The sequence below is a fragment of the Phocoena phocoena genome, chromosome 2 (genome assembly GCF_963924675.1).
Source record: "Phocoena phocoena chromosome 2, mPhoPho1.1, whole genome shotgun sequence".
Lineage (NCBI taxonomy): Eukaryota > Metazoa > Chordata > Mammalia > Artiodactyla > Phocoenidae > Phocoena > Phocoena phocoena.
Window position 1 is genome coordinate 99832286 of NC_089220.1, and position 22934 is coordinate 99855219.

Here is a 22934-nt window from a genome sequence, read left to right on the forward strand (position 1 = left end):
ATATTGACCACCAGGTTCCATAACCTCGAAAACTGCTAAATGAGACTTTTTCATTGCAAACTTAACTTTCATTAAAATCTTATTCATGTCTTAAAAACTTCTTGGAAATTCATACTAATCATGCTATTAATGATGAATTGATTTAATAACCTAGGCTGAATATACAGGTAAAGTGTATGAATGACCTCCCTCACATTTTTCTATCTCTGCACTCTGCAACAGCACCACTGAGCTCACCTGATAGCACTGTTCCAAATGCTCTTAACGGTGGTACACTAAAACTTAGAATGCCTAATTAATTTCAACTTCTTTCTTTTTCATCTGCCAGGTCTCCTGTTGTCTCTGTTGTGCTAAGGCTATTTTCTCCAGGAACGTCATCTGTTTGATCAGACACTACTTCATCAGTCTTGGCTGAAGGATCACCACTACCTTTCTGAAGAATCTCTGTGGCTTCAAACTCAAGCACTTCTGATGGAGTCAAAGGTTCCAAATGAATACTGCCTTGCTCACTAACATCAGAACTAACAGATTCAGGTTCATCTCTTTTTCTCAAAAACTGATCAATGCTAACATCACCAGATGTTAACTGCAAATCCTTAATATTCTTTGAAGAAAATCTAGCTTCATTGGCATTGCAATCTTCAATCTGATCACGTGCAATGAGGTTTTCTGAACTTTGGCATCTCTTCAACTCTGTTTCCTGACAAATGTGCTCTATTTGTTTTTCCTTTTCCACCTTATCTGCATCAATAATTGAATCATAACTGAAGATATTCTTTGAGCCAGTTTCCTGGTCTTCAAGACAGGTATCATTTTCTTTATCTGAACCTGATACACCTTCTTCACTTTTTGTTGTTGATGAGCCTTCGAATAAATGCACATCACATCCATTTTTTATTTCCTCTGAAGAAGCTTCATCTTGTTTACTGAAAAAATAAAGCTATTTATTATCTATTTCTTTATAATACAATGTATTTGAACACTATTAAAATAAAGACATTCTCTAAAAAAAAAAAATAATAAAAGGCACACTTGCCCACCAAAAAAAAAAAAGAAAATTGAGGTCCCTGGTCTTTGCCATGATGTTACAATTTAGGAGGTGGCCATGTTCTTGGGCAAAAGAGTGAGAAACTCCGTAGTCGCATATTAAAAGGAGTCCTGAGGAGTCTATTCACTGGTTTTGGTTCTGGTTATCATTATTTTTATCTGTTCATACCCTTGCTTATTTTTAGTTAAAATGTAAGTGTGCTTATTAATTCGTAAGAGTCATTTAAATAAGGAATGAATATATGTGGAAAAAACCCTATTTCTCTTTTATGATTTATATGTCCTCTTGGGCTTAGAGTGTTTTCCCTATGCAAAATCAACTAAACATTCACAAACATTTTACTGATTTTTTAACAGCCTAATTTATGAAAACATAAACAAATGCCTAAAAAAATATGTAAATATAAAACATGCATACATATATGCTTATGTGTATACCTGTCTATGTGTTTACTCTTACTCCGGTGTGTTAACAGAAACTATTTAGTGAATACAGTTCCCTATGCTATATAGTAGGACCTTGTTGTTTATCTATTTTATATATAGTAGGGTGTATATGTTAATCCCAAACTCCTAATTTATCCCTCCTCCACCCCCTTTCCCCTTTGGTAACCATAAGGTTTGTCTTCTATGTCTGTGAGTCTTAGAAACACGAGATTTCTAAGAGGCTCTCCAGTCCCTTATGTAGATTAACAATGCTTATTTTAATAAAAAGAAATTTAATGATTACATTTATATTAGTTCTTACATTAATCCACCTGGAATTTAGACTTTTTCCTAATGAACTGCCCAAATATCAAAGCAATGTTATCAGATAGTCATTTATTATTTACTAAATTATATTTAAAAGGCTGTTTCTCTGCTATTTATTTTGTTCTGATGTGTCTTTTGACTATTATAGGCCAATACCACACAGTTTTAACAATTAGAAATTAACATTGTACTTTATTATCTAATAGGTCAAATCACCTACATTCTACTACTCTTCTCCCTAATAGTTTGAAAAAGTAAGATAATTGTACAAGGATGCTCATTAAAGCAATGTTTAAAATAGTGAATACAGAAACAACCTAATATCTAACACAGCTGTGATTTTTTAAATTATGGTATTAATAAGTAGAAAAATATGAATCTTAAACACCACTAGTTTCCAAATCAAATCCAATTTGGATTTTCAACTAAATGCTCATTAACCATAAACTAATTTGGGAAATGACCTATCATGTAAGTTACTAATATATTATTTTCTATCTCAGTAAGTTTTTTTCTTCAAAATCTTCTAAATAGATGCTGCACTTTACTCATCTTGTTATTACTGTGAATTTTATCCATTCTATTTTGTAATCACATGTTACTGGTATACCGGAAACATTCTGAATTTTACACCAAGCTGCCTTAATTAATACTCTGATTAATTTCAATCATTCTTAGCTCATTTTCTTGGATCTTACAGGTCAATTACATCATCTGCAAAAAATTATATTTCCCTCATTTAAATTTGTAAAATTCTTATTTTTGTTCAGATCTTATTGAACTAACTGTAATTTACAGAAAATGTTAAAAAATATGGATGTGACTAGTCTGCTTTTTCTAAATCCTTATTTGAATTTTTGTTAACTTTTCCCTACCAAAATTCTAGGAAAAATGCTAGGTGAAGAAAGGGCTAGATAATTTTTCTTTTCTTTTCTTTTTTTATGTGGACTATTTTTAAAGTCTTTATTGAGTTTGTTACATTGCTTCTGTTCTATGTTTTGTTTTCTTGGCAGTGAGGCATGTAGGATCCTAGCTCCCCCACCAGGGATCAAACCCACACACCCCGACCCTGCATTGGAAGGTGAAGTCTCAACCACTGGGCCATCAAGGAAGTCCCAGAGCTAGGTAATTTTTCTAGTGAAGTCTAAGAAACATCTTCAAAAGGTCTTATTCCATAATTTTCTTTTTAGAGGCAACAGATTAATTAATCTCATCAGGTTAACAAGCAGCCTACTATAAAACACACAGCATAAAGATAGAAATGGGGAAAATACTTAATCTAAAAGACAAAATCACCTTTAGCTGGAATAAAGTTCTAATTAGAATGTTGGATTTTCTTTTGCTAAAAAAAAATTGTGAAATCTCGTGTTCTGCAGTGTTCTACTCAAGCATTAAATTTTTATTTTTATTTTTTTTAAAGTTCTCTTTATTATCAATTAGAAGGTCTTTAGGATTCCCTAGCATGTTTTTTTTTTTAATTAATTAATTTATTTATTTTTGCTGTGTTGGGTCTTCGTTTCTGTGGGAGAGCTTTCTCTAATTGTGGCAAGCAGGGGCCACTCTTCATCGCGATGCGCGGGCCTCTCACTATCGCGGCCTCTTTTGTTGCAGAGCACAGGCTCCAGACGCGCAAGCTCAGTAGTTGTGGTTCATGGGCCCAGTTGCTCTGTGGCATGTGGGATCTTCCCAGACCAGGGCTCGAACCTGTGTCCCCTGCATCGGCAGGTGGACTCTCAACCACTGCGCCACCAGGGAAGCCCAAGCATTAAAATTTTAAAAAGCAATACCTGAATTTTGAACCTTTAATGTTGAGATCCCACCAAAGAAGTAGCTTTACAGCTTTTTGAAAATACTTTAAAAATAAGATATTAAAATTAACTATTTGCAAGAATCGTCACCACCTTATAACCTGTAGCATCTTGTAACTATTTTCATTTAATAGAGGCAATTAAAATCTGTTAACATTTTACTTACTTGTAAGTACTTTAAAAAAATTTAACAACTTATAAAATGTATTCTACATGTTTAAGATTTCAAAACTAAGGATCTGTAGTTTATTTCTGTTATATTAATATTTCAAAATTTTATTTTAATTAAAAGCTATTACTAAAAGGAACACCATATACAAAATTTAAATAGCCTTTTGCCAATTAACTGAAATATAACACAGCTCAAGTATCATTTTATATACATGAATTTCATGAGATTCAGTTTTTCCTTATATTTACCTTTCAGAATTTGATGTTTCTGTTTCTCCATCAGCCATATTAGGTCTTGCAAGTTCCTGAAATTATTAATAATAATTTTCTTTTATATTCAAAACTAAGCTTAAAGTAAACTACTTTTATTATACTAAACTTTCTAGATAAAAAGAACTTAAGTGTGCTACCTAGTATACTAAAGAAAGAGAAAAATATTTTCTCAATTTCAAGTATGTATTAAAATAATTCTCATAAGTAAAAGCATGATTTCAAAAATTGCTTTTTAAAAAACTTGTAAGAATTTCAGTGTACCAAAACCTTCTGAATCAAGGACATGAAACAGTTATCCAGTTATAACAATACCTGCTTTCCTTAGATTCTTTCAAATGTGGGCCATAATTATAATTACTTGAATAGAAAACTAGTATAACACAGCTTGAATTTGAATGTGTCATCCACAGTATTTTATACACACATTAAATACAGGTACTTAGATAAAACATTTATGAAATTATGATTTTATATTTGGAGCCATGGTAACCCTTCCATTGTCAAACCAAGTAATATTAAACAATAGATAAATGAAATATTTTTGCTTATTTGAAATGTTTTTTGGTGAGGAAAGAATACACAAAAACCTCAGTAAGCCAGAGGCCAGCCTAACAGTTTATAACAAATTATTGAGCATATATGATGCATGAGGTAGCATGTTAAGAACTTTACATTCACTATCTCATCACTTAATCCTCATATTAGATATTATAAACTCCATTTATACAAATGAGAATAAAGACTGTGGGGGTTAAGTAGAAAACCAAAGGCAATACTACAGTAAGTGGTGAAGTTTCAAATCTAGGTCCAGTTCAGCCACAACAGTGATTGATTCAAATCTGTGAAAGTGATATGGTGTATTAATCACATACATGTAATATTTCCTCACTCTCCAAAAGCCCTGCTAAAACGAGGGCAAAGAAATAAAATATTTTCACTCATAAAGACCAAGAAAACATCAAAGCATACTAACTGTCAAAGAGATTTCAACAAATTTTTAGATGGATAGTGGCTGGAGGAATCGAAATTGACTTCACAGTGTGGAGGAAGTTACAACTAAATGTCTGAGCAGGGACTGCAAGGAAAAGAGAATCAGTTTTCCCAGAGAACATAAGAGATCTGGTATTTGGAGAAATTCAGTATACTATCCAGTACATAAAAGGTAAAAATGAAGCATGCATACTGCTGCTGAGAAATCTAAATGCTCTTTCCCCAACTCACAACAGGTACCTATCCTTTCCTCTACTACTTAGGCCAAAGGTTAACTCTGTGAACTGGAGACAGTCTAGACTTGTGAACACCAGGAATGGCAAAGGGCAGGCATGAGGTACTGAAAGAAAACAGAAAAATTTAGTAGAGGTCCATAAACTGAAAAAGGGACCCACATTTATCTCTCTGCCTGGCTCCCAGAATGCTAGCAGCCAGAGGAACCACTCTTCACCCCACCACCCGCAGGTGGAATCTAGAAGATTCCTCTTTGGAGAAAATTATCAGCCTCAAAGACTTTGAGAGCATCCTCCCTACCAAAGAATCCGTCAGCTCAGCAACTGATTTTCCTATGTTGAAGTCTAAACAATTGCCATGCAGACTGTGCAGGCCGTATAGCACACCAATCCATGAGGCAACCTTCACAATATAATCCATGTCAGCAGTTCTCCAAGTGTGGTTCACAGACACATGGGGCCTCCAAGACACTTTCAGGAGGCATGTGAGGTTAAAATTCTTGGTACTAAAGCAGTGGCGAGTAAAAATGCTGGCATCTTAACTCAAATCAAGGCACTGACATAGAACCAAAACTGTACTAGCAGTCACTGTATTCTCCACCGGCATACACCAAGAGTAAAATTAATTTTATTAAATATCAATCACTGAGTGCATGTCTTTTTAATATTCTGTGTAATGAAATACCAAATATGCATAAAGCACTGCTATGGCGCACTAAAAACACTTGGGTCTGTGACTGAGTTGCAAGCTGAACTTAGCCACATTTTTTTCATGGAACATGATTTTTATTTTAAAGAATAACTGTCAAACTATGAATATTTAGACTTGAGTATTTAGAAGACATTTTCTTCAAAACTGACAAAGTGAGCATGTCACATCAAAGAAAACAACTGACAGTATTTGTTGCCAGTAATAAAATTCAAGGAAAAATTAAATTTTAGGATAACTTGTATCCACTATTCATGAGATTAATGCTAATATTAATGAATGTGATTACCTGATATTATATAATGAAACATGTCAACACTTAGAAGATCTATGTAACTTGTGAACCAATATATTCCAAATGACTAAATGCACATTGTTATAAAATCATGCATGGATAAAAGAGCCAATCAAAGTGTAAGCCAGACCAATAGATTTTAATGTAATAGAGTACAAAAAGTTCAGTGATATGGAGTCAGATTCCACATTGCAACAAACCTTTTAAGAAAAAGTTCACTTGTCTACATTTGATGTCATAAAAAAGAATAATCACAATTATCTGAAGAGATTAAAGTACTAGATCAGGCTGGGTATTTTTCTTATATTTCAACCAAAATAACATATCACAACAGATTGAATGGAGAAACATGAGGATCCAGTTTCCTTCTATTTAACTAGACATTAAAGAGATATGCAAAAGTGTACAACAATTTCATTCTTCTAACTAAATTTCTTTTTTTTGACAAATAGTTATTTTTCAGAAAAATATTTGCCATTTTAAGTAACAGTATTGTAAAAATTTCATACTTTTAATTTCTAGTACTGTAAACATCAATACATTTTGAGAGTACTAAGGGGTATATATAACAGGGTTGTACCCTGTGGAGTGCTGCAGTGCACAACCTGTATGGCTATGCAAGGCAGCCCTGTCCCTGTCCAAACACAGGGTTTTCGATAAACTTTTTAGCGCTTCACTTTTATGGACAGCCAAGGATCACCACACAACTGAAGACATTCTTTACATCAGACAGATCAAAATAAACAAGAGAATAAAGAAAGAGGCTAGGAGACATAAAAGACTTTGCTGGGAACAAAATAAATATGTATAATATATTTAATATCCCTGGAAAGGTATGAAATGTTATGTCCATTAAACAAGAACAGAAAACTATGAAGACAAAACAACTGAAGATCAAATAAAAAGAACAATTCAAAACTAAATATATGGCAACTAAAATAAGCAATTAAAATTTAGAAAATCTTTTTTGAAAGGTTGAATGAAAGGACAAAAAGATGGAAGGCAAGAAAGAAAATGCCATACAATCAAAAGAGTTGATGCAGGAAGTAGTGTCAGATCAATAGAAGTTTCAAAAAAAAGAGAGAACAGAGAAAATAAAAGTGAAAATTTACCAAAGAAATAAAACAAGAAAATTTCCCCCAAACAGAAATATCCAAAATTACAAAGCCTTATCAAATTCCTACCATAACGAATGAAAAAAGGATGATGGGTGAACATATGAAATTTCAAAACACCTGAGATAGAGATAATCATTAAAGTTGCCAGAAAGAACAAAATAACATAAACACAAAGAAAGTGGACCAAAAATGGCATCAGACTTAACGAAAACAATACTTTCAAATATGCATAGGAAAAATGTTTTCTATGTACTTCAGCCAAACTATCATTAGAGTAAATACAGTTTTAAATTTACACTAAGTGAAAAAAGAATCAACCTTTCTGTGGAAGTTGTTAGAGGACATGTTTCATCAAAATAAGGAGTAAAACAAGAAAAGAGGAACTCACAGTTCAGGAAACAGGATATCCAACACAAGAAAGTGGCAAAGTAAAATCCTGATACAACAAATTATGCATTAGGCTTAGACAGCAACTAGTTTAAACTAAATCAGATCGGAGAGAAGATCTCCAGGCCCTCCAACAATTTTTTTTTTGATGTGTGCGCACATTTAGAAAAAATACTTCCAAACATTAGACAACACATCACAACATTTTAAAAAACAGCATTAGGTGCACAGAAGACTAAACAAATCAGTAAAAATATATTTTTACCCAGAAAAGTAAAATGAAGTATAGGAAAGAAAATCATAGTACACTTCCTGGCTCAGTATACATAATGGTCTCAAAAACTGTGATGTTAACTATGCTGACATCAGTGCTATGCCAAGCCATATAGAAACAAGAGATAAAATACACATAACATAAAATTTCCCATCTTAACCGTTTTTAAATGTATAGTTCACTGGTATTAAATACATTCACATTGATATGCACTCATTACTACCATCCATCCCCATAACTTTTTTCATCTTGTAAAACTGAAACTCTATACCCATTAAACAATATCTTCTTATTCTCCCCTCCCCACAGCCTCTGGCAACCACCACTATACTCTCTCTTTTATTTTTTTTAAGCACCTCATACAAATGAAATCACATAATATCTGTCTTCTTGTGACTGGCTTATTACACTAGCAAAATGTCCTCAAAATTGATCCATATTGCAGAATCCCCTTCCTTCTTATGGCTGAATATTGCATGGTATGCATATACCACATTTTTCTTATTCTTTCATCTATTGATGGACACTTGGTTTACTTCCATGTTTTAGCTATTGTGAATAATGCTGCTATGAAAATAGGAGTACAAATATCTCTTCAACTCTTTGCTTTCAAGTCTTTGGGGTACAGTATACCCAAAAGAGGAATTGCTGGATCATATAATTTTTTTGAGGAACTGCCATAGTGCTTTCCACAATGGCTGTACCATTTTACATTACCAGCAACAGTGTACAAAGCTTCAATTTCTCCACATCAGCATCAACACCTGTCTTCTGGTTTTGGAGTTTTTTGTGGTTTTGTGTGTGTGTGTGTTTTTATGTGTCTGTGGGTTTTTTGGTTTTTGTTTATTTTAACAGTAGCCATCCTAATGGGTGTGAGGTGGTATCTCACTGATTTGCATTTCTCTAATATTAGTGATGTTGCACATCTATGGGTTTATTGGCCATTTGTATATCTTCTTTGGAGAAATGCCTGTTCAAGTCCTTTATGCATTTTTGAATTGGGTTGTTTATGTTGTTATTGAGTTTAATGAGTTCTCTATATATCCTGGATATTAATTCCTTATCAGATATATGACTTGCAAATATTTCCTCCCATTCTATGGGTTGCCTTTTTATTCACTGTATATTTGATGCACAACATTATTAATTTGTACAATTTTTTTCTTTCATTACCTGTGCCTTTGGTGTAATAACCAAAAAATCACTACCAATTTCAATGTCATGAAGTTTTTGTCCTTTGTTTTATTCTAAGAACTTTATTATTTTAGGTCTTACATTTAAGTCCCTTATCAATTTTGAGTCAATGTTTGTGTATAGTGCTGGGTAAGAGTACAACTTAATTCTTTTGCATATGGATATCCAGTTTTCCCAGCATCATTTATTAAAAAGACTGTCCTTTTCCCATTGGTCTTGGCACCCCCATAAAAATTATTTGACCATATATACAAAGGTTTATTTCTGGGCTCTCTATTCTATTCCTTTGGTCTATAGGTCTGTCTTTATCCCAATACCACACTTCTGTTTACTGCAGCTTTGTCATAAATTTTAAAAACAGGACGTTTGAGTGCTGCAGTTTTTTTCTTCTTTTTCAAAGTTGTTTTGGCTATTTGAAGTCTCTTGAGCTTCCATATAAATTTTAGGATGAGTTTTTCTATTTCTGCAAAAAATATCTTTGGGATTTTTGCAGGGATTGCAATAAATCTGTAGATTGTTTTGGGTACTATTGGCATTTTAACAATATTAAGTCTTCCAATCCATGAACATGGGTTGTCTTTCCATTTTTTTTTTTTGTCTTCTCAAATCTCTTTCAGTAAAGTTTTATAGTTTCTTTGTAGAAGTCTTTTACCTCTTTGATTAAGCACATTCCTAAGTATTTTATTCTTTTTTATGCTATTAAAGTTGTATTGTTTTGTAATTTTCTTTTCAGATTGTTCATTACTTGTGTATAGAAATACAACTGATTTTTGTGTGCTGACTTTGTGTCCTGCCATTTACTTTGCTGAGTTAATGTAAGTTCTAATAGGGTTTTGTATGAAATCTTTAGGGTTTTCTATATATAAAATGGTATCATCTGCTAACAGAGATAATTTTACTGCTTTTCCAATTTAGATGCCTTTTATTTCTTTTTCTTGACTAATTGCTCTGGCTAAAACTTCCAGTACTATGTTGAAAAGAAGTGGTTAAAGTGGACATCTTGCTTTGTTCTTAATCTTAGAGGAAAATTTTTAGTCTTTTACCATTGAGTATGATGTTTGCTGTGGGTTTTTCTTATATGGCTTTATTATGTTGAAGCAGTTTCCTTCTGTTTCTAGGTTGTTGAGCATTTTTAACATGCAAGGGTGCTGAATTTTGTCAAACACCATATCTGCATCAATTGAGGTGATAATGTGGTTTTTCTTGCTTCCTTTCATTGAGGTGGCTTATTACATTTATCAATTTTCATATATTGAACCATCCTTGCATTCCAGGAGTGAATCCCATTTGTTCATGGTATATAATCCTTTTAATATATTGCTTAATTCTGTTTGCTAGTATTTTGTTGAGGATACTTGCATCAATGTTCACAAGGGATATTTATCTGTAGTTTTCTTTTCTTGTATTGTCTTTGTCTGGCTTTGGTATCAGGGTAATGCTGGCCTCACAGAATGAGTTTAGAAATATTTCTTCCTCTTCAACTTTCGAAAAGTTTGAAAGAAGTGGTATTAGTTCTTATTTAGGTGTTTGTTAGAATTCACTAAAGAAGTCGTCAGGTCAAGGGGTTTTCTTTGTTAAGAGATTTTTGATTACTCATTCAATCTCCTTACTAGTTATGGATCTACTCAGATTTTCTATTTCTTCATGATTTAGTCTTGCTAGGTTTTGAGTTTCTAGCAATTTGTCCATTTCATGTAGGTTATCCAATTTGTTGACACAGAGTTCATAGCACTCTCTTAAGATCATTTTTATTTCTATAGAAATGGTACTAATGTACCCACTTTCATTTCTGATTTTAGTAATTTAAGTCTTCTCTCTTTTTAAGTATTTCTGGCTAAAGGTTTATCAATTTTGTTGACCTTAGCAATGAACCAACTTTTCTCTATTGCTTTCTATTCTCTGTTTCATTTATTCCTGTGCTAATTTCACTTCTTTCCTTCTGCCAGCTTTGGATTTAGTTTCTCCTTCTTTTTCTAGTTCCTTAAGTTATACAGTTAGGTTGCTGCTTTGAGATCTCTCATTTTTTAATATAAGGATTTACAGCCATATATTTCCATTTTAGCATCACTTTCACTGCATTTTAGAAGTTTTGGCATGTTGTATTTTTCTTTTCCTTCTTATCTAAGTATTTTCTAATTTCCCTTGTGATTTCTTCTTTGATCCATTGGTTGTTTTAAAGTGTATTGTTTAATTTCTAAAATCTGGTGAATTTTTCATTTTTCCTTTTATTATTTATTTCTAGTTTAATCCTGTGATCAGAGAAGATACTTTGTATGACATCTATCTTTTAAAATCCACTGAGATTTAATTTGCGGCTTACTACATGGTATATCCTGGAAAATATCCCATGTGTACTTGAGAAGAATGTGTATTCTGTTGTTGCTGGGTAGAGTGTTCTGCGTATGTCTGCAAATCTAGTAGGTTTATTAAGTCTTCTACTTCCTTACTTATATCTAATTATTCTATCAATTATTGTGAGTAGAGTACTGAAGTCCCAACTATTACTGTAGAATTGTTTATTTTTCCCTTCAACCCCGTGAGTTCTTGCTTCATATAAATTGGCAGTCTGTCAGTAGGTGTGTAAATATTCATAATTGTTATATATTCTTGCTGTAGTAAACTTTTTATTAATATATAATGTCCTTCTTTTTCTCTTGTAAGCTTTTTTGATTGAAAGTCTATTTTGTCTGATATTAGTAAAGCCATCCATACTCTCTTTTGGTTACTATTTGCACGGATTATCTTTTTCATCCTTTCACTTTCAGCTTGTGTCTTTGAATTTCAAGTGAGTCTCTTGTATACAGCATGTAGTTGGATCATGTATTTTTTTATCCATTCTGCCAACCTCTATCCTTTGATTGGAAAGTTTAATACATTAACATTTAGATTAATTACTGATAAGGAGGGACTTATTTTGTCATTGGGCTATTTGTTTTCTATGTATCTTATTACTTTTTTTGGCTCTCATTTCCTTCATTACTGACTTCTTCTCTGTTTAGTTGATTTTTTTGTAGTGAAATGTTTAAAATATTTTCTCATTTCCCCTTGTATATATTCTATATCTATTTTCTTTATGGTTACTTTGAGGATTACATGTAATATCCTAAAGTTATAACCCTCTAATCTGAATTTATACCAGCTAATTTCAATAACATACCAAAACTGTTCCTTTATAGTTCCATCCCCATTCCTTTTGGTTGCTGATGTCAGAAAATTACATCTTTATTCATTGTATACCTAGATATAAACTAAATGCATTAGTCACCTAAATTATGCAGGAAACAAAATTAGAAGTTATAAACCAAAGTTAGAGAAATACTAAATTTTACACTAAAAAATTCTTTTTACTTTAAATGCATTCATCTCTTAAATCATGTAGAAAACAAAAAGTACAGCTACAAATCACTGTTACAAAATACTAGCTTTTATAATTTCCCATGCACTTACCTTTATTGAGATCTTTATTTTGCCACAGAGCTTTGAGTTGTCATGTACTGTCCTTTCATTTCACCATGCAGGACTCCCTTGAGCACTTCTGGCAGGGCCGATCTAGTGGTCAAGAACTCTCTCAATTTTGTTTACGTGAGAATGTCTTAATTTCTAACTTTTGAGTGAAGAATTGCTGGATAGAGGATTCTTGAGTTTTCTTTTTAGCACTTTGAATATACCGACCCACTGCCTGTTGGCTTCCAAAGTTCCTGATGAGAAGTCTGTGGATAATTTTATTGAGAATCCCTTGTATGTGATGATTCAATTCTCTTTGCTGCTTTCAAGATTCTCCTTACCTTCTGGAAGTTTAATTATAACGTGTCTTAGTGTGGGTCCCTTTGAGTTCATCTTACTTGGACTCCGTTGTGCTTTCTGAATGTTTACATTCATGTATTTCATCAAATTTTGGAAGTCTGCAGTCATTATTTCTTCAAATATTCTCTCTTCCTTCTGGGACTCTCATGATGCAAATGTTGGACTACTTAATGGTGTCCTAAAGCTCCCTTAGGTTCTGTTGACTTTTCTTCAATCTGTTTTCTTTCTGTTCCTCAAACTCAATAATTTCTATTGTCTTATCTTTAAGTTGGCCGATTCTTTCTTCTGTCTGCTCAACTCTGTCTTTGAATCCCTCTAGTGAATTTTTCATCTTCAGTTATTGTACTTTTCATCTCCAGAATTTCTTTTTGGTTTCTTTTAGGTTTTCTATCCCTTTATTTATATTTCCACTTTGTTCACATACTGTTTTCTTGACTTTCTCCACACATTCCTTTTGTTCTCTGGGCATCCTTAAGACAGTTGTTTTAAATTCTTTGTCTAGTATATCTGCCATTATGTCTTTTTCAGGAAAAGTTTCTGTTGATATTTTTTTGTTTTGAATGGGCCATACTTGCCTGTCTCTTTGTATACCTTGTGATTTTTTGTTGAACACTGGACAGTTGAGTCTAATAATGTAGTAACTCTGGGAATCAGATTCTTCCCCTTGCCCAGCATTTGCCTGTTTTATTTTTATTTTTAATTTTTATTGTTGTAGGCTGTCTCTGTTCCCAAATCACCCTGAGGTGTAAACTTAAGGTCTTTGTATGTCTTTTCTGAGCCTCTCCCTGGGCATATGCAATCTCTTTCTAATTTTACCCACATACACAGTTGTTTCTGAATGTCCTAGTCTTTAACATCTGACTCCTGAAAGGGGGAAAAGTGAAAAATGAAGGGAGAAAAAGGGCTGTCCACTTAAATTCCTTGGAAGTCACTTCAGCTGGAGGGGAAGGGGCTTGCAACAATGGGGGAGAGGTGCAACAGTAATGTGCCCACTTCTTTGTCTGCAACTCCTTGATAAGAAGCAGCTATCAGATTCCCAGTATCTGGAGGACAAGGTCTTTTTTGCCCCCTCTGGCTCCCATAAGTTATGTGCAAGCTGCTCCAGGAACATGTGCATGGCTGCCTGCCATATGGCTGCTACAGTGCTAAGGGCTTAAATTGATGGAAATTAACTGCAATTCACTCTCCAAGTCTTCGCCTGGAAGTTGCAAGCCTTCAACAGACTTTAGAGCTTCAAAATAGTTATATCAGATAGATTCAATCTGTGCAATTGCTGCCTAGGTGGGGAGCCAGATTCCTGGTACTTCCTACTGTGCCATCTTCCCACAACTCTCCTCTCTGTATACTTTTTAAAGTTTTTTCCCCCAGAACATTAAAGTAGTTGAAAAATATTGAAAAGTAGATATATTAAACTCACAATAGTAGTTGAAGTTTAAACATTTTATGCCTACCAAAACCAGAATTTATTATCATTTTACTTTTCTGGCTTTAGTGGAAGCAAGCACATCAATAACATTTTCAAAGTCTAATTCTTTTCTTATCTTGTTTCGAATAAGTAAATTGCCATGCTTGGCAATTTCTCTTGACCAAGTGACAATTCTAAATAATTTAAAATTAACTTCAGCTTACTGAAACTTCTTTTGCAGGATGCTACTGTGGCTGGTATTGTTTTAAAATTTTGAACACCACTTTGTTAATCAGTTTTAGAAGACCCAAATATAAGGCTTACATTATATCACAATTTATTAACGTTGTATGCTGCTTTAAACAATTCCACATGAAATTTCTATAGAATTTAAATTGTCAAAATATTTAAGAACTGGGTCAGTACCTGCTTTTTGTAAATCAGATGTAATCTATAGAAAATAACTTTTCTCCAGTTTAAAAGTTCAAAATCTGAAGACATTTCATTTAATTTTTCATATACTTGATTCAAATATGAAGTTAGGTCATTTATAACCTAATGTCTACTTGATCAGCACTTTTCCCATAATTATCAATACTCTCACTTAGTGATTCATGCATTTCCAATTTCTTTTTCACTTATTTTCAAATTCAGGAAGAATATTCACATCTCTTGCTCAAGATTTACATTCACTGAACACACTTTCAAAATTACTTTCATTTGTGGTAAGGAAAGGAACAGGATTTTTATTAAGCACAGAGCTTTATATATGGTCATGCTTTCTAACTGTAAAGCTTTATTAAACTTTTGCCACTTTGTTCAAAATACCATCCCATATAGATAATGTGTAAAAATCTGTAATATTCTTGTAACAAGATGCTTTTGATCTCAATATAATGTATTCTGACATTTGATATTATATCTTTTCATATCTGATACACATCTCTAATTTGTGTGCAAAGTATCAAGTATCTTGATTGCATTTAATCTTGATGCCCATCAGGTATCTGTGATTTTAAAGTTGTTTTCAGAATTGACAAGAATATTCCATCTGCTCACTGTATTACCCCAGTCCTAAAATATGTATCCTTTGTACAATACTAAAAAAAAGATGATCATATTTGAATTCACAAATGCAGCATTTTTTGTATTAAATTATGATTATGAGCTGGGCAAGGCACAAATTTGGCATAACTATTTTGGGGGAGAAATACTGGCTTATACACACTTGTATATATGTGCCTTATCTATTCCATTATCATATCCTGGCCAGGACAATTTTCTTACATAAGCATCAACTCTTGCTAACTTACTGATAATGTGATAAGCTAGACCATATCTAGTTTTTTTTTAAAAATAACAGCTTTATCGAGATATAATTAATCCAGTTTTTCATTTTGTTGCAATTAAGTCAAAACTTTCTTCTCTTGCAGTGACATCATTCTTAATGTAAATATACCTAGTAATCATAAACATTAATTCATGATGTACTATATCTGGTTTATAATCAAAAAGTAAGAAAAATTATTTTGCTTCTTTTATTCTTCTTAGTATTTCAGATTTAACATGATTTCCTAATAACATTATAAATTTGCTTTGAATTTTACTACACAAATGAAACATATAATATTTATAATGATTAGCTGTATGATTTTAATGTCCTTAGTTCAACTGAATTTAGAACATTCCAGCATCTGAGCTTCCAATAATTTCTTGTGCTACTTTGAGAAATAAATTATTTTTGCACGAAACATACAATATGTAAAATCACTCACACATATTTTATCACATTCTGTAAAGCATCATCTATTAAACTATCAGTCTAAATATACATTAAAAAATCATCATGATGAAATATGATTTTTTCATTATCACAAATTCTGTTTAAATTTTTCCAATCTTTGAAACCACTTTTTGAGTTGCAAATATTTGATTCTGTTGTAATTTTTGCTAAAAAGAATGCACAGGAAACACAAACTAAAGACAAAGATTCTTTGGAATAAATGAGCCAGTCACAATGAATTAACTCACCACTAGACAATTTTTTAAAAGACCCATCTTTTGAAAATCTTTGCCCACCATGTGAAACACATACTCTACAATCTGCATCTTGTTCTTGGATGGTCCCCTGCTCTATTAAAATCATTTTACTTTATTAGAAACAGGTGACCATGATGAAGAATTAAACATTTAATTCAAATAGCATCTTCTATTTTCTTGCACATGCTTATATTCACTAGCTTCTGAAATTTCTAACATGCCATTATCCTATCTTTTTTGCACAATTCAAAGAAAATTCTTTATTTAACTCTATATTTCATAGTAATTCTATTCTAATAGTGTCAGTGTTAGAGATTTCATTTTAAGTAGCTGGAATATTTTTTTCTACCAAACCTGTTACTGTCCCCTATAATTTTGATCAATTTCTTGATGCAGGCATATTTCTTCTTTTTCTAAACAATGGACCACTTGAGTTTTTAAATGCCATATTTATTTTTAAGAATTTTAGTATAAATTTTAATATATTTATTTTTAATTAATACATTCAGTTAAATATAATAATTAATTTATATGACTTAGTTCATATAATTTATAATATTTAACAGGTCTCCATAAACATTTGTATGAAAAATACAAAAATCAATAATTACAAACAATAGAAAACTACATACCAGGTTTCCAGACCAATGGGGTGAAAAAAAAGTAGTGAAAAATATTTTTTATATAAACAAGTGAGTAACAGTAAATTATCACTGTTTTAAGTGAAGAAAGTATAAAGTTTCCTGGTAAGAAAATACTTTTTCAGAAAATTTTCACATTTCATCAAATTTATTTATGAAAGGTCAAATATATTAATAAATAAAATTTGTATTACTTACCTTAGTACCCTTAACAATATTGTAAAAAAGATCATATAAACATGTATTTTTAATGAAACAAAAGTTTACCTTTTACTTAGCAGTACCATGTGAAGCTACAAACAATGAAAACAACTTGTCACCTTCCCTCATGACTGAACAAGGACCATCAAAAAAGCAGAAGTGAGACCTTGTTGTTCTTGTATCCCCCATGTGCATTGACTCGCAGGGTCATACAAGTGCAAGGCTGGATGCTGTCTTTAATTACAATTTTGAAATTATGTTCATCATGGATTACTCTGCATTAATTTTTATTCTTAAACATATTAAAAGAAAATATTTATCTGATTATTGAATTTTTTGTAGCTCCCTTGAATTTTTTGCCAGAGGTGAGGTCTCACTTGCCTCATTCTAATTCTGGCCCTGGCTGGGATGCTGGGGTTGGGGGGGATAAAGGAAAGTAGGAATGGTGGTCTAGAGAAGCAAATTCTTAATTACTGTAACAGTAAGTCCTAGTTGAAAAAAAGACAAGTAAAAATATGGTTACATTATTTAGAAATATGGAGATAAATAGTTCATCAAATAGCTAAAAGAGTTGAAAATAGCTACCTCTGAAAAGTTGGATGGAAAAGGGTGAGGGAGATGAGTTACTACTTTTATGATAAACTAGCCACACAAATTTTTAACTTTTAATTCGATAAAAATAAAATGTAATTTTACAAAGTCTGAAACTCTCAAGTGTCTGAAAAAGTTACAAAGCAAAAAGCAATAAAAACAGAACAAAAAAGAAAAACAAAAACCTTAGAAATTCTTTATGGATAGCCCCAAGTAGTCTTACAGAAATAGGCTATAGGGTTAATTTGCCATTTCATTAGTGAAATTACAGGGGACCTCTATTTTGTATATTATGTGTATGTTTGAATTGAGAAAAGAACATTTTTAAAAAGAGAGAGAAAAAACACCATAGAGTCACCCTGAGAGGACTCTTGTGTGTACCTACCATACCTGATATGCTTGGAATATGGTAGTTATCTTATTGGATTACAATTCTTTCATGTCTAATTGTCCTACTAGATTTTGACCACCTTGGGGATAGGGAAATAATTTTATTAATCTTTGTTCCCAATATAAAGATTCCTGGAACATGCTATCAAGTGTTTCCTAATAGCCTTGAAGGAAGCAATGAAAGAGAAAGGCATCTGTACCCACCTTCTCGCTCTTAACCCTCTACTTAGTTATAATGAAACTATACTAACCAGACTAGAGGGGAAGAGTTATGGTATATATATATATATATATATATATATATATATATATAGTTAGGATATAAAAACAGTAAAATGTTGCAGTGTATAGAATATACATGGTAGCAGAACAGAGATTGTTTTAGAAACTCACCATATAATATGAATTCCAAATACAATCTAGCATATGAAAGGAATTAATTTTGAAAGAGGAAATGTAAAACTATACAAATGAAAAAGTGACAACAGGAAAATATTATTGGGGTACAACATTGATTCCACTACAAGCCATCTGATCAAAATCTTGAAGAATAATTCAAGCTATCCACCATCTCACATGTGTACTTAAACACCTGGGTCTATTCGAGGGACTATCCACACCACATATATTTGAAAGAAGTACCACACCAAAACTGTTCTATGTGGTCTTCCATTCAATATGGCTTCCTTTAACTCTGCTTATGGCCTGCTAAATTTTTAGCATAAGCTTTTTTTCTTTTAACAAAAAATAAACTTAAGAAAGTTGGTTTATGTAAGAAAAGGCTGGTTTTACTTGACACAGATGCAACAGGGCAATCAAAGGAAAGTAAGAGTTTGATGATTTATTCAAGTATGAATGCATCAGGAAAGAATCAGTGGATGATGTTATGAAATGATGAATTCGTAACTTTTCTTCATGTCCATGCTTTTATGTATTTGGAAAGAAGAGAGGCAAACCCTGTTGTCCCCAGGGTACATGGGCCAACTGGGTGATGGAAGAAAACATTTCTATTCTCAAGACCCAGAGACACAGAGCCAGCTTGAGAGCCTGAGAACAACAGAGAACATCACAGCAATCCCCACCACCTACCACTGGGCTAGCAAACATCAAATAACAAGCAACAGCTGTAATGCTGGAAGAAAGGTAAGAGTGTAGAGAGAGAGAGACAACCTCTGTGGCTCAGTCTCACGAGGAAAGGCTAAAACAATGATACCGAGAAAAAAACCTCCAGTAATATAACTTCCACCCTAAGCGCAAGGAAATATTACAGGAATTGAACTTGGCAGTATATGGAGGGTAACCATAGTGATAAAAATAACAAAACCCTGGCCTTCCCTGGTGGCGCAGTGGTTGAGACTCCGCATGCCGATGCAGGGGACACGGATTCGTGCCCCGGTCCGGGAAGATCCCACATGCCGCGGTGCGGCTGGACCCGTGAGCCATGGCCGCTGAGCCTGCGCGTCCGGAGCCTGTGCTCCGCAACGGGAGAGGCCACAACAGTGAGAGGCCTGCGTACCGCAAAAAAAAAAAAAAAAAAAAAAAAAAAAACAACAACCCAAGTCAACTCACTACTAGGTAGACCAAATCCCACACTAATGGCCTAACATGAGAAAAATCATGCCCATTTTCAGATATAAATACTATTTATCTCAGTCCTACACATAATGTCTTGCTTTCAACCAAACATACACAGAAAAAGCAAAGGAAAAAACCCAAAAGTACACTGTCAGAAGATAAAACAATTAGCAGAACCAGACTTAGACACAACCCAGCTGTTGGAACTATCAGACAGAAAATTTTAAATTACTATGATTAATATGTTAAATGATTTGGTAGAAAAAGGAGGACAACATGCATGATCAGATAGGAATTTTATCAAAGGATCAGAAACTGTAAGAATCAATGCAAATGCTAGGAAAAAAACCCCAAACAAACCACAATCACAGAAATGAAAAATGTTTTTGATGGGTTCAACAGTAGACCTTACACAGCTGAAAAATGAATCTGTAAATAGGTCAATAGATAAAAGTTACCCAAACTGAAACACTAAGAAAAAAAAGTGTGGTGGGAGGCGGGGAGGAGGGGATGGGGAGACTAGAACAGGGCATCTAAGAACAGGGATTAATATCAAATGGTATAACATATGTGAAATTGAAACTCGAGAAGTAGAAGATACAGGACAAGTCAGAGAATACTGATCAGGACAAATGCCAAAAATAAATACGTAAACATATAAATAAACAACTGAGCAAACTAGACTTAGACACATCATGTTCAAACTGATAAGGGCAGCCAAAGAAAATTGACACATTACATACATATATAGAAACAAAGATAAAAATTACAGTAAGACATCACATCAGAAAATATGCATGCCAAGAGACAATAAAATGACTTCTTTAAATGCTGAAAGAAAACAGTTAACCCAGAATTCTATACTCACCAAAAATTACTTTCAAAAATGAAAAATAAAGATTTTTTTGAAGGAAAAAAGCATGGAAGACGTAATCACCAGTAGATATGCAGTATGAGATATTTCAAAGGAACTTGTTTAGGCAAAAGGAATGTGATATTAGAAAGAAACCAAGAGCTACATCAAGAAATGAACACTAGAAATGGAAAAAATGAAGGTGAATACAAAATTTTTTAAGTATTTAATTGCTCTAAAAGATGATATAAAGTAAAAATGGTAACACTGTATTCTGTCTTTATAACCTAGTTAAAAGTAAAATATATGACAACAGTAGAAACAAAAAGAACACACAAACTATCGATATTGGAAATAAAAGAGAGGATTATCACTGCAGACCCCACAGGCATTAAAAGAATAAGGGAATACAACAAACAACTGTTTACATATAAATTCAACATTGTAGATAAAATGTACCGATTCCTCAAAAACCACAAACACCAAAACTCACTCAAGAATAAACAGATAACCAAGAAATCCTATATCTAGTAAAGACATTTATTTGTAGTTAAAAACATTTCAAACAAATGAAAACTTTCCGTGGGATAAAAGAAAGCCACTTGGGAGAAGGCTGATACTGTCTAGGTTTCACTTATTCACTCTACAAAATAGAAATGCTGAACCTGCCTCACTTCATTATACTCAGAAAGACACAAGTAACATTAAGCAATATTTCAAAAACTGACACCAAGAAAACACGTATATAAGCAAAATTATTTCTATACTCATACATTAGACTGCCCAGTAAGTAACATTTATATGATAACCCTGAGTGTTATATTCAGAGTGCCTGTTTAAGATAGCTAAAATGTATTTAATAGATATTCAAAATATTTCTATTTTAAAAATTATTTATATCTTTTTGAGTCTTCTAAAAAGATTAATTTTCCAATGTGTCAAATGTTTGATATTTTAATAATTTCATAATTTTTAAGTCATAAATTTATCTCCATTAATTATTAGTTGAACTAAATAACAGGCAAGTGAAATATAATAATCCCTTTGTCAAAATAAAACACTTTACAATTTTACCGAGGGTTAAATATTTTTATATATAATGAAAACAAAAATCTCAAGTTTTTTCTTTCTGATAACATACCAGTAATTGTTAGTGATGTACACACATTGAGTTGAATCACACGCACAATACTTTCAAATGTGTAAATCTTTAAGAGATATCAAATATAACATAATTTACCTCAGACACGGGTTCTTGTTCCTTAGTGGGAGCTTCATTTTTTAATCTTGAAAACAAAATAAGTATTGAGTATTTAATTTTAAGTTTACAATAAAAAATATGAAACAGTTGTTTTTTGCATGCTTAAAATAATTTAAATGTAAATTTAAATTAATGCACATTTATACTATAATAGTAAATGATCTCTATAAATATTTTAAGGGAAAAATAAAATGCATGAGAATAAACAGTAGATTCAATATATGCTCTAAATAAATGAATACAGATATTTCCTCTTCTCTAAAAACAAGAGCACTTAACAAATGTTCTCTATGTTAAGTACAATTTTTAAAAAAGACATAACACATTAGTATAACTGTTTCAAAAAAAGAATTACCCTTTAAAAAATGAAAGCAGGTTATATGCTTAATATGTATAATATGCACCAGTATTTACTACTATAGGACTCAAAAAGTGTGAGAAAATATTTTATCTATTGTAAAGTTCAAATGGTAATGTCATTTCAATATATATTACAATTAACTTACTTTAGAGGTGGTAAAATTACAGAAATAACTTAGAATTTTGAAGAATGTATTCTCTTAAAAACCTTCATAAGCATAGCTCAAATATTAACTATAAATTTTTAAACTCTGATTTTTAAAAATACGAATTATAACTTATGACAACATTAACAAAGGTATATGTCATCTATAAAATCTTTTAAAATATAGGGTTGGCCAAAAGGTTCATTCGTCTTTTTCCTTAAGATGGCTCTATTAGCACTTAGTTGTCTTTAACTTCATTCAAAACAATTTTGTTAGATTGTATGTGACAGCTATCATATCAGTGTGCATTTAAAAAAGGACTTATCAAAATTGATGAATTTTTGTGTAGCCATTTTAATATTGAAGATGGAAGAAAAAAGCAACATTTTCAGATTATGCTTTATTATTTCAAGAA

General features: G+C 32.3%; 1 protein-coding gene across 2 annotated transcripts in view; it reads right to left on the reverse strand.

Annotated features, from left to right (window-relative positions):
- Positions 1–301: 301 nt before the first annotated feature.
- ZNF280D (zinc finger protein 280D) overlaps positions 302–22934 on the reverse strand; it is a 97434-nt gene continuing 74801 nt past the window's right edge. For both annotated transcript variants that reach the window (XM_065871181.1, XM_065871182.1), the window contains exons 18-20: positions 21993–22038; positions 4029–4084; positions 302–926 (exon numbers count right to left, since the gene is read on the reverse strand). In XM_065871181.1, coding sequence (XP_065727253.1) covers positions 302–926; positions 4029–4084; positions 21993–22038 — 727 coding nt within the window. The remainder of the gene's footprint in view (positions 927–4028; positions 4085–21992; positions 22039–22934) is intronic.